Genomic DNA, 13,397 nt, shown 5'->3' with positions numbered 1-13,397 from the left:
ACAGCCCCTGCTCATTTACATACAGAACACATAAGAAATAAAACACATTTTTATACATTCGCCTTACACATTAATAAAACACAGGGATGGGTAGGGAGGGGTTACTAGCACACACATCACACTGTTTATAGGTTAGAACACATAAATGACCTGGTAGGTTCCCATTAAAGAAGACCTACTGTAACTGTTATCCTGAAATGTCTTGTCTGGGAATTACTTGTATACCCCCTAAAATAACAATTCTACAATATGTTTCTACGTTTGCATTGTACTGTCGCTCTATAGTTCCTCCTAGAAATAAATTTATAAGTGCTACAAATCCCCTTGACAATAGGGTTTATCCCCACATATTGTGACTGTGAAAACGCTGATTAAACTGTTAAGATTGAAGGGAAGCTCAATTGTAAGGCTATGTTCACATTTCCGTTGTTTAGGATCAGTCACAATCCGCCACTCTGATAAACAACGCAATCCGTTTGGCGGATTCTGTTGTTTCCCATAGACTTGCATGAGTGGCGGATTGTGACTGATGACCCTGCGTTGCATCCGCCGCGCTGCGCATCAGTCGTTTACTGACTGACCGTCGAGCGGGAAGGATGCAGCATGCAATGTTTTTTGTTGCGGCAAAAAAACCCACGCCGCAGGATTCCGTTGGAATTCGTCAGGGGTAGAGTTGAGCGGACTGGCAATAATCCGGGTCCGGCGGATTAGCGGCGGGTTGACAAAGAAGTCCGGATCCGATCCGAAATCCGGCCCCATATATGTCAATGGGGAGCGGAATCCGGGACGAGAGAGAGAGAGAGGATAAAAAAAACAAAAACCTGGATCGTGCACCCGGAATCCCGCGTCTGTGTCGGACTCGGATCTGCCCCTCAAATCGCGCGGGTCCGCTCAACACTAGTCAGGAGCCATAATGTAAGTCTATGGTACAGGAATCCGTCACATTTTACTGAGCATGTCCAGCAGAACGTCCGAAATCAGGTAAAATCAGTTCCTCTCCCCCGCCCCATGCAGGTTTTAAACTGAAATGATTGGCTTTTCAGAGCGATCAGATGATCAACTTTTGAGAGTGATCAGCTGATTACCCGGCAGCCGGCTTTTGAGAGCGATCAGCTGATCACCCAGCAGCCGGCTTTTGAGAGCGATCAGCTGATCACCCGGCAGCCGGCTTTTGAGAGCTATCATCTGATCACCCGGCAGCCGGCTTTTGAGAGCGATCAGCTGATCACCCGACAGCAGGCTTTTGAGAGCGATCAGCTGATCACCCGGCAGCCGGCTTTTGAGAGCTATCATCTGATCACCCGGCAGCCGGCTTTTGAGAGCGATCAGCTGATCACCCAGCAGCCACCTTTTGAGAGCGATCATCTGATCACCCGGCAGCAGGCTTTTGAGAGCGATCAGCTGATCACCCGGCAGCCGGCTTTTGAGAGCGATCAGCTGATCACCCGGTGGCCAGCTTTTCAGAGAGATCAGCTGATCGTTCTCTCTCAACGGAATCCGCTTTCTCAAGACAAGAAATTCCATTTCTTGTCACCCATTGTACAACGTATCAGTCACAAGCGTTAGGCAACGCAGGAACAACAGAGGAACAACACAGATGATCCAGAATTATTATTTCTTGGAGAACAGAAGGATTTATGAAAACGTATGATGAGTGGTGACAGCTCGTTTTTAGCCATTTATTAAATAAGGAAATATTTTTGCTTTTAGACAAATGGCTTTGGTCTGACAAAGCGCCCCTGGAGTTTTTAAACTGGCAACACGGAATAGAATTTGAAGATTTCCTTTCATCGTGTATAATGATGTCTTCCTCAAGGGGAACATGGGAGCAGTTAGACTGTGAATATGCCCTAGGATACATATGTAAAATGTTAAAAAGTAAGTAATTCACTTTTATTTTTTGGTAACTGTTTAATCAAAAGAGGAACAAACCACTGCCTGCCTCTTTTCCAGCTTGAGTTGTATGCACTGAGGTCAGAGTTGCCAGTCATCTCATTATCATCACATGCAGGATTACAGTAAAAGATAACACCTGTCTATAGCTGTAATGCAGTCACTACTTACGGGTTGTACAAACAGAACAGTAGTCAGGAAAGCCAGGGTCTGGTAACAGGTGGACACGTATTGATACAGGGAGTATACAGAGGTGTAGTTTGGTCACAATCCAGGGGACAGAATTCCAGGAAGCCACGTCATAGATACAGGGAGTAAACTGAGATGTGGTCAGGTAACGGTCTGAGGTCTAAAGCCAGGAGCTCGCGACAGGAATAGGGAGCGGGTAGAGAGGAGTGAAACAACAGTCCAGGGTCAATAAACAAAGATCAGAACACTAGCAGAAACACAGGCCAACAGCATAACAACAGAACCAGAATGTCCGACTGGCAAGGTTCTGTGGGAGCATGCTCAGTAAAGTAGGAGATTAATTACCAGAAAGATGAAACACCTGAGCAATCAATCAACCAGGAAAACACAGAAGAGCATCCCCTAGTGCGCAAGATGCTCTGCACTAAGAAATCATGACAATAGCTAAAACAGGAACCACTATTCACAAGAGGTGGTTTGGATATGGCTGTAGATGTAAAGCCCGCTTTACACGCTACAATATATCTTACAATGTGTCGGCGGGGTCACGTCGTAAGTGACGTACATCAGGCATCGTAAGGTACATTGTAGTGTGTGACAGGTACGTGCGATTGCGATTGAACGGTAAACTGTTCATCGCATATCGTTGAATCCTGACGAATTGCTGACGGGTTGTTCAATGTTCCCGAGGCAGCACTCATCGCAGTGTGTGACACCCCGGGAACGATGAACAGATCTTACCTGCCTCCCGCGGCTCCAGCCGGCAATGTGGAAGGAAGGAGGTGGGCGGGATGTTCACGTCCCGCTCATCTCCGCCCCTCCGCTTCTATTGGCCGGCTGCTGCGTGACGTCGATGTGACGCCGAACGTCCCTCCCACTCCAGGAAATGGACGTTCGGCGCCCACATCGAGGTCGTATGGACGGGTTAAGTACGTGTGACGTGGGGTTAATCGTTTATGCGGCACATTCAACAAATTGAACGTGCTGCACATACGAAGGGGGCGTTGCAAATCGCATACGATATCGTATGCGAAATTGCAACGTGTAAAGCAGGCTTAAGAGTAAATGGGCTAAATTGCTGGTGATATGACTGAGTAATGGGTCAATATTAGAATGTGTTCCTTCGCCTCAAGGAGGCTACAGAGAGCGTAGAGTTTTATGGCTTTAAACTAGGAAATCTCAGAAATATGTAGACAGGCCGCGGGAGAAGAAATTGTGCAGTCCATCAGAAATACCCATGCCTTAGCTAGCTAGCAAGTGGGGGTGAGTAGCCCAGGACTTTAGAGAGTGCCACAGAGGAGCATGTACAGAGTTCTGACCTATGCCAACTCTTGGTGTAATTTTTCCCAATTCAAGGAAACCAGCCCACCTGTATAAGAGTACCGCCATTACTGTGAGGTGGCAAGAAGCATAATGGCTGTATCCTGTGAGCAAAGAGTACATCTACCAACAGGATAATGGTTAGGTGCTGTAAGGGCAAGGATTTGGCCCAGCAGAGGGGATCATAGAGGCACCAGAAAAGTTTGAGAACAAACTGCAAGATTTTGTATTCATATATTAATTCACTTATATATTTTTTTCATCTAGATTGTGATATGAAAAATTACAAAAATAAGAAAAAAACATAAAACAAAAATTATCAACATTATTTTTAAAATGTAAATTTAACATAAAAGTCTGATTCAAATAATTAGTCAAATATATATAGATAAAGATGTGCAAAAATATCAAATTACAGTAAGTATTTGCACTTTCTGTCCAAAAAAACCCAGAATAAAGTGATGGTCCTTTCTGGTAACTCATGAAATCCACATAAAAGAAGCCGCAAAGGATAAGCTAAAAGGCTCAATTTCACTAATTTCTTCGGCGCTCCATTGGGAGACCCAGACGATTGGGTGTATAGCTACTGCCTCCGGAGACCACACAAAGTATTACACTAAAAAGTGTAAGGCCCCTCCCCTTCTGCCTATACACCCCCCGTGGGATCACGGGCTGCTTCAGTTTTATGCTTTGTGCGAAGGAGGTCAGACATCCACGCATAGCTCCACTGTTTTAGTCAGCAGCAGCTGCTGACTATGTCGGATGGAAGAAAAGAGGGCCCATACTAGGGCCCCCAGCATGCTCCCTTCTCACCCCACTTTTGTCGGCGGTGTTTGTTAAGGTTGAGGTACCCATTGCGGGTACGGAGGCTGGAACCCACATGCTGCTTTCCTTCCCCATCCCCCCGAGGGCTCTGGTGAAGTGGGATCTTACCGGCCTCCAGGCTCTGAGGCCGGGCTCCATCCACAGACCCGGAGATCCTGCTGGAATGGAGCGGAGTATCGTCAGGGACAGGCCCTGCAACGTTAAGGTACTCTGTGTCCCCGTACAGTCTATGCACAGACACACTCCAGCGTTGCTGGGTGTGTTAGTGCGCCGGGGACAGTAGCGCTGCGCGCTTGGGCTTTACTCACTGCAGCTTAGCTGAGTGAGTTTATGTGTCGACTACCGCGCCAGCCGCTGCTGGAGCTGCGGCGCGGCTGAGACTTGTGGTGCGCCGGGGACTTTCGCGCTGCCGCGCTTTTACGACGGCAGCGCTTATAAATCTAGTCCCCGGCTTTTGCGGCCTAGTTACGTTTCGTTCCCGCCCCCAACCCTGCCAGTCAGGGAAGGGGCGAGACGCTGTACAATGATCAGCGCCGAGGGCTGGAGTCTTATTTACATACTCCAGCCCTCTCACTGGGCACAGGGGGACGCCAGTTTCCCGCTCTTGTCTGGGGCACGCCCACGGCCCGCCCCTCTTCACAGGACGCCGGCAGCCATTCCTGCAGGCAATCTAAGCTGGAGAACGGACACAGGCTCTGGGAGACCCAGCAAAGGGATTCTGGCGACCACTTACCCGCTTATGCGGGCGGTAAGCAGCACCTTGGTGCTGACCCCACTATTGCCACAGTGTTTTTTTTTTTTGTGTACTTTATCCTTGTACTTATATTTGCAAGACCATACACAGACACACGCCAGCATTGCTGGGCGTGTTAGTGCGCCGAGGACAACAGCGCTGCGCGCTTGGACTATACTCACTGCAGCTTAGCTGAGTGAGTTTATCTGTGGGAAACTGCCGCGCTGGAAGCGGCGCGGCTGAGACTTGTGGCTGTACGGTCGCTTCTTGGCGATATACCCCTAGATAGCTCTGAGGAGACAACAGCATGTCGTCAGCATAGAGCAAGGGGGCCAAGGCACAGGCTTTCTATGCTGTCTGTACGGCACGTGAGGCTGTTTTACCGGCAGGTTCCACTAACCCCTAATGGGTAGAGTCTCTGCTAGTGGTGGCACAGAAAGGGCCACCTGTGAACCTGTCCAGAGGACAGAGTTTGCAGTTTTTTTGCTGATAAAATGTCTTGGACTATGAACAAAATTCTAGCAACTTTGCAGTCCAGGGCGGTGACTCAGACCAAGGGCATTGTTGAATCAAGGCTCCCCGGTCTCCCTCAGTTGGAACTAATCCGTGCTCCAAGGGGGTCCCATACATCCCAGACTGAAGGCTCTGACACGGACGACAGTCCCAGACAGCCTAAGCGAGCTCGCTGGGAGAGACCCTTGACTTCACACACTGGTCAGGGTCTCAGCGAGAGGATTCTCTGTATGATGAGGTAGCTGGTCAGGTTTCTGATCCTGAGACCGCTTTCATTCTGGATGCTCCTAATGGGACGCCATGGTGAATGATCTCATAGCGCCCATCAATACACTGGTGGATATTTCTCCCTCAGCCCCTCCAGTGGAGGAGGCAGCTTCAGCAGGAGAAATTCCATTTCAGGTATCCCAAGCGTAAATTCAGTACTTTTTGGAGCCTCTCTGACTCAGAGGAGCAGTCCAGAAACACTACGCTTATCCAGACAAGCTTTTCTCCGCCGCGCCATCCTCCATAGTTGCAGTGGAAGATGGGACTTCACTTAAAGATGCCATTGACAGACAGATGGACCTCTGGTTGAAATCTGTCTGTGAAGCTATCGGCGTGTCGTTTGCTCCGGCATTCGCAGCCGTATGGGCACTCCAAGCTATTTCAGCTGGTCTTGCGCAGATAGACACTGTCACACGTACATCTGTGCCGCAGGTGGCGTCCTTAACCTCACATGCCTTGCGACTTACGCTATTCATGCTGTCCTGGACTCTACGAGCCGTACGCCGGTGGCGTACGCCAACTCCGTGGTTTTGCGCAGACCCTTGGGGTTAAGGGAATGGAAGGCAGCTCCTGCTTCCAAAAAGGGCTTAACCAGTTTGCCATTATCTGGTGACAGACTGTTGGCTGAGCGATTGGATGAAATCATTAAACAGGCCAAGGGTAAGGATTCTTCCTTACACCAGCCCAGATCAAACAAAACCCAAGGAAGGACAGTCGACGTTTCGGTCCTTTCCAGGCTCGGGCTGGTCCCAATTTTCCTAGTCCAAAAGGACTCAAAAGGCTCAGAAGGGCTCAGACTCCTGGCGGGCTCAATCACGCCCAAAGAAGGCAGCCGGAGGAACCGCTACCAAGGCGGTTTCCTCATGACTTTCAGCCCTCTCTCTCCGCATCCGCGGTCGGTGGCAGACTCTCCCGCTTTGGCGGCATTTAGCTGCCACAGGTCAAAGACCGGTGGGTGAGAGACATTTTGTCTCACGTGTACAGGATAGAGTTTTGTTCTCGTCCTCCGGCTCGATTCTTCAGAACTTCCCCTCTCGACCGAGCCGATGCTCTTCTGCAGGCAGAAGGAGTGATAATCCCTGTTCCTCTTCAGGAACAAGGTCACGGTTTTTACTCCAATCTGGTTGTGGTGCCAAAAAAGGACGGCTCTTCCGTTCCGTTCTAGACCTAAAACTGCTCAAAAAGCAGTGTAAACCAGGCGGTTCCGGATGGAATCCCTCCGCTCCGTCATTGCCTCAAGGTCTCAAGGAGATTTCCTAGCATCAAGAGACATCAGGATGCTTATCTCCACGTGCCGATTGCTCCAGAGTACCAGCGTTTGCTGCGATTCGTTATAGAAGACGAGCATCTTCAGTTCGTAGACCTGCCCTTAGGTCTGGCGACAGCCCCACGGGTTTTCACCAGGCAGCAGTGGTAGCAGTCCTGCACTCTCAGGGTCACTCTGTGATCCCTTACTTGGACGATCTACTTGTCAGCGCAACCTCTCAAGAGGCATGCCAACGCAGCCTGAACGTTGCGCTGGAGACTCTCCAGAGTTTCGGGTGGATCATCAACTTTTCAAAGTTAAATCTGACACCGACCCAATCACTGACATATCTTGGCATAGAGTTTTATACTCTCTCAGCGATAGTGAAGCTTCCGCTGGACAAACAGCGTTCACTACAGACGGGGGTGCAGTCTCTCCTTCAAGGCCAGTCACACCCCTTAAGACGCCTCATGCACTTCCTAGCGAAGATGGTAGCAGCAATGGAGGCAGTCCCCTTCGCGCAGTTTCATCTGCGTCCACTTCAATGGGACATTCTCCGCCAAAGCGATGGGAAGTCGACGTCCCTAGACAGGAACGTCTCCCTTTCTCAGACGGTCAAGGACTCTCTTCAGTGGTGACTTCTTCCCACCTCATTGTCAAAAGGAAGGTCCTTCCTACCCCCATCCTGGACGGTGGTCACGACAGACGTGAGTCTGTCAGGGTGGAGAATAGTCTTTCTCCACCACAGGGCTCAGGGTACGTGGACTCAGCAGGAGTCCACCCTTCAGATCAATGTTCTGGAAATCTAAGCAGTGTATCTTGCCCTGCAAGCCTTCCAGCAGTGGCTGGAATGCAAACAGATCCGAGTTCAGTCGGACAACTCCACAGCGGTAGCATACATCAACCACCAAGGCAGAATACGCAGTCGGCAAGCCTCCCAAGAAGTCCGGCGGACTCTGATGTGGGTGGAAGACAGAGCATCCACCATATCCGCAGTTCACATCCCGGGCGTAGAAAACTGGGAAGCAGACTTCCTCAGTCGCCAGGGTATGGACGCAGGGGAATGGTCTCTGCACCCGGACGGGTTTCAGGAAATCTGAGGCCCTCGGGGGAGGCCGGACGTCGACCTAATGGCGTCTAGGCACAACACCAAGGTCACGAGTTTCATGGTGTGGTCTTACGATCAACGAGCTCTGGCGGCAGGCGCCTTAGTTCAGGATGGGTCGCAGTTCCAGCTACCCTATGTGTTTCCCCCTCTGGCACTGTTGCCCAGAGTGCTACGCAAGATCAGCTCCGATTGCCGCCGCGCCATCCTCGTCGCCCCAGACTGGCAGAGGAGGTCGTGGTACCCGGATCTGTGGCATCTCACAGTCGGCCAGCCGTGGGCACTACCAGACCGGCCAAACTTACTGTCCCAAGGGCCGTTTTCCATCTGAATCCTACGGCCCTAAACCTGACTGGGTGGCCATCGAGTCCTGGATCCTAGCGTCTTCAGGATTATCTCATGACGTCATTGCCACCATGTGACGGGCTAGGAAGCCGACGTCTGCCAAGATCTACCACTGGACGTGGAAGATATTCTTACCTTAGGGCTCTGCTCAGGGAGTGTCTCCCTGGCCATTTGCATTGCCTACTTTTCTTTCCTTCCTGCAATCGGGTTGGGAAACAGGTTTGTTGCTCGGCTCCCTTAAAGGACAAGTTCCAGCGCTGTCTGTATTCTTTCAGAAGCGCCTAGCACGACTTCCTCAGGTACGCACGTTCCTGCAGGGGGTTTGTCACATTGTCCCTCCGTACTGAGGCCGTTAGACCCATGGGATCTGAACAGGGTACTAATTGCTCTCCAGAAGCCGCCATTCGAGCCTCTGAGGGATGTTTCACTTTCTCGACTTTCACAGAAAGTGGCCTTTCTGGTAGCGGTCACGTCCCTTCGGAGAGTGTCCGAGCTAGCAGCGCGGTCATCCAAAGCTCCCTTCCTGGTGTTTCACCAAGACAAGGTAGTGCTGCGCCCGATTCCGGAGTTTCCCCCTAAGGTGGTATTCCCTTTTCATCACAATCAGGATATCTCCTTACCTTCCTTTTGTTCTTATCCATTTCATCGATATGAAATGGATTTGCATTGTTGGATCTGGTGAAGAGCACTCAGAATCTACATTTCCCGCACGGCGCCCCTGCGCCGATCGGATGCACTCTTTGTCCTTGTCACTGGTCAGCGCAAGGGGTCGCAGGCTGCCAAATCCACCCTGGCTCGATGGATCAAGGAACCAATCCTTGAAGCCTACCGTTCTGCTGGGCTTCCGGTTCCATCAGGGCTGAAGGCCCATTCTACCAGAGCCGTGGGTGCGTCCTGGGCATTACGGCACCAGGCTACGGCTCAGCAGGTGTGCCAGGCGGCTACCTGGGCGAGTCTGCACACCTTCACCAAGCGTTATCAGGTGCATGCCTACGCTTAGGCGGATGCCAGCCTAAGTAGAAGAGTCCTGCAGGCGGCGGTTGCCTCCATGTAGGGAAGGGCTGTTTTTACAGTCCAAACTTGAGGTATTAATTTACCCACCCAGGGACTGCTTTTGGACGTCCCAATCGTCTGGGTCTCCCAATGGAGCGCCGAAGAAGAAGGGAATTTTGTTACTTACCGTAAATTCCTTTTCTTCTAGCTCCAATTGGGAGACCCAGCACCCGCCCCTGTTCCTTCGGGATTTTTGGTTGTTCGGGTACACATGTTGTTCATGTATAATGGTTTCAGTTCTCCGATGTTCCTTCGGATTGAATTTGTTTAACCAGTTATTGGCTTTCCTCCTTCTTGCTTTGGCACTAAAACTGAAGCAGCCCGTGATCCCACGGGGGGTGTATAGGCAGAAGGGGAGGGGCCTTACACTTTTTAGTGTAATACTTTGTGTGGCCTCCGGAGGCAGTAGCTATACACCCAATCGTCTGGGTCTCCCAATTGGAGCTAGAAGAAAAGGAATTTACGGTAAGTAACAAAATTCCCTTCTTTATATTAAAAGCAAAAAAAATAATATAAAATATATAATGTGTAACTTTTTGTATATTATATTTACAGCTCCACTACCTACTGAAAAGGCGGCACAGACTCCAGGTACAGCAGATATCATAGTTATCTCTTTTTTTATGACATTCACCATACATTACTGTGATCTTCATTCCCAGCATTTCCCAGGATGGTCTATGAATGTGAACATGTGTTTATCCAGAGAACTTTGTCTTAATCTTATTTTTCATTGCAATGCTTAGTTTCATCAAAAATTTCAACTAAAAGATAGTTCAATCTATCTGTGAACTTCAAAATTTGCAGTATTTATTGTATAAGTTTAATTGCAAGCGTACAAGCAGTGATACTAAATGCTAATACAGATTTTCATATAGGAAGGTAATGTCCCGAGATGTGATGGGATCTCAAGGCACTGGGTAGCCTGAACTGCCCTCTGGCTAGGGGAACCCTCACTGACACTGATCCCAAAGATACACCTGAAGGTGATGATGCTTGAGCCGCCTTCCTTAGCCTAGCTCCTTAATATTCCTTTAATATTCCTTGTCTTGTGGCATCCCTCCCTCCATCCAGGAGAGGGCTGAGACAGGAGTGATTAATACTCCACAAATAAACAGACAGGAGAAAAAACAAAACTCAAACTCACAGCAATCACTTCCAGAGGTTTCTACAATACATGATCAGTAGGAAACTAAAGGAAGGGAGGAAATAATTAGACAAGAAGAGTATTTCCACAGCACACAGAACAGGCTCCACCATCTTAAAAAGGAGGAAGGGACCGTGATAGGTCACCTGTAGTGTTGAGCGGATCCGGATCGGCAAAATCCAGATCCGCACGGTTTGAGTACCCGATCCCAGTCTGACGCGGGATTCCGGGTGCACAATCCGGATTTTTTTTTTTCTCTCTCTCTCGTTTTTTTTGCATAAACTTTCATTAGTATTGTATTGTGCCGCATGGGTTTGCGTTCTGTCCGTTTTTTGCCGCATGCGGCAGATTTAGCCGATGCGGTGGCCGGATGGAACGTTGCCTGGCACGTTTTGATTTTCATGAAATAATTTAAAAAAAAAAAATGACGTGGGCTTTGCTCATTTTTTTGTGTCTAGCCAGGTACAACCAGGCAGCTGGGGATTGGAATCCGCAGCGCAGGGTGGCCAAAGCTTTCTGCCCCCCCCGCTGTGAATTGCAGTCCACAGCCGCCCCAGAAAATGGCGCTTTCATAGAAGCGCCATCTTCTGGCACTGTATCCAACTCTTCAGTGGCCCTGGTGGCAGGTGGCACGCTGGGTAATACCAGCTATGTTTTATCAGCTGGTATAAAGCCCGAGATTCTTAATGTCAGGCCAAGTTTGACCCGGCCATTAATACTCTCCAATAAAGGGTTAAAAAAAAAAGACATCACACAGAGAAAAATACTTTATTAGAAATAAATACACAGACACATTAGGGACTCCATGTTTATTACTCCCTCTCACCCCTCCACGATCGAGAGATTTCTGTACTGACCATGCCAGGAGAGAGAGAGGGAAGGAAAAAAGAGAGAGATGTTACAGTGGGTGAAACCCACATGTTAATGGGGGGTTCAGGCAAACATCACAATGGCAATGGGGAGTCCAAAAACAGGGGGCTCTATCTAAATATAATATAATATGGCTGACAACTAAGCCTGTAGTGATTATAAATTCCAAAAGGAATTATAGCTTAATGCATTGATTTCATTATAACTGGCCAGTGTCAGTCCAAGTGAGTCTAGAGGACAACACATAGCGTCAGCCAGAAATAAATCACCCTAAGACTTACCCATAACTCAGGTGGTCGCCCAGAGGTCCCACATCAATATAAAAGACCCTCCAACGCGCGTTTCGCGGAACAATAGATGTTAAAGCTTCTTCAGGGAAGATGTAACAAATAATGCCGTTTAAGGACCTTAAATAGGTGGTCAGGTGATCACATTGGATCTGCAACGACCTATTTGCAGTGTCACAGCCAATCGGGTCGCTGTTCATGCGCATATGCACCATCAGGGATAATCTGGAGGTAAGTGGTAGCCTAGGGTCCCCAAGCATAACAGACAGTATAGACACCCCCCTTTCCCTCTCTAACCTGCAGTCAAATCTTTGTGATACATTTTGTGACTGTTCGAAAATTTGCCAATAATGAATCAGTTTAAAACATCTGGAAAAGCCTAAACCCTGCCCACAATGGAAAACTAAAAAAAAGAAACAAAACCAAACAAGCACATAAAAAAGTGACTATAAGAAATGCGTAAATGTAAAGATGAATATAATGCAAGTGAAAAATAGGTAAAAAAATACACCAAATTAGACAAAAAAAATTGTAAAATCAAATGATGAATCAGACCTTTGACTCAAGTTTATGAACTCAGAGATAAATCTGTTTTACGTCAACATCTACCATATGTGTTATCAGTCTGTTTCTCCTATCTCTAATCTATATTTTCCTTTACAGAAGTGAAACCCTCACGTGGCACGGCCATTGGCGTGGTTGTTGCTGTCATTTTTGTTGTTGCTGGCATCGCCATTACTGTCTTATTTTTATATAGAAGTAAAGGGATCAAGCTACAAACAGAAAATGGTTTAACCAATGATATAATCTTTGACGGCAGCCAACCATCTGCGACACAAGAAGCAAACGTCTTACTGGAAAATATTGAGCAAAGTGAACATGAAAATCCTTCATTCATATGAAACCCATCCATAACTATGAAATAATGTCTAGACTGTAAGAGACTTTTAGTCTAATGGACAGCATCTATCTGCAAGGATAACCAAAGCTTTTTGTCTATAAGACACACGTTTTCATAGGAAAAAATTATTGCTAAAATGTGTTCATCAAATTCTGTGTCAATTCCCTCAAGGCCCACAAGCATCGGACCACCATAATGACTTATTTAAAGGGGTTGGCCAACTTTTTTTAGGCATGGCATTTTATTTCATTAAATAATGTATTTTGGTCTAAAAATCATTTTTGCAATTGGGTTTTATTTAATATTCTGTACCGTTTGGCTTTTACAGGCTCTTTGGTTCCTGACATATCTGACTTTTATGTAGTCTGTGGCCACAATCAGCTGAGAAGAGCTCAGAAAAAAAGCAGATTAAAAGTGTTACAAATTTTCCTAACTCTATCCCAAATCCAATGCGAAAGCCCTAACCTTAATCCTATCTCTAAACCTATCCCTAAGCCTAACCCTATACCAAACCCTAGCTCCGCAAAACAAAAGGATGCAGCAGCACTCTGTAAGCGCCAAGACATATGCAAACATAGAATATATGAAATTTAAACTGCATCATGCTATATAACATATACTTAGAAAAATAAATTTTCTTAGCATAAGAATGGTCCCATTCATGTGAGCCCATCAACCACAGCAAGGTGACCTTTCCTTGATG

At 47.9% G+C, this 13,397-nt stretch overlaps 1 protein-coding gene across 1 annotated transcript in view; it reads left to right on the top strand.

The window, feature by feature from the left end:
* The window catches only part of LOC142243975 (macrophage mannose receptor 1-like), a 234,721-nt gene extending 221,803 nt beyond the window's left edge, over window positions 1–12,918 (top strand). Inside the window, exons 28-30 of the mRNA XM_075316164.1 lie at window positions 1,711–1,878; window positions 10,045–10,080; window positions 12,457–12,918. Coding sequence (XP_075172279.1) covers window positions 1,711–1,878; window positions 10,045–10,080; window positions 12,457–12,695 — 443 coding nt within the window. The 3' untranslated portion in view covers window positions 12,696–12,918. The remainder of the gene's footprint in view (window positions 1–1,710; window positions 1,879–10,044; window positions 10,081–12,456) is intronic.
* Window positions 12,919–13,397: the final 479 nt, after the last annotated feature.

This window comes from Anomaloglossus baeobatrachus, chromosome 6, assembly GCF_048569485.1.
Source record: "Anomaloglossus baeobatrachus isolate aAnoBae1 chromosome 6, aAnoBae1.hap1, whole genome shotgun sequence".
Lineage (NCBI taxonomy): Eukaryota > Metazoa > Chordata > Amphibia > Anura > Aromobatidae > Anomaloglossus > Anomaloglossus baeobatrachus.
This window is presented reverse-complemented; position numbering and strand designations above follow the sequence as displayed.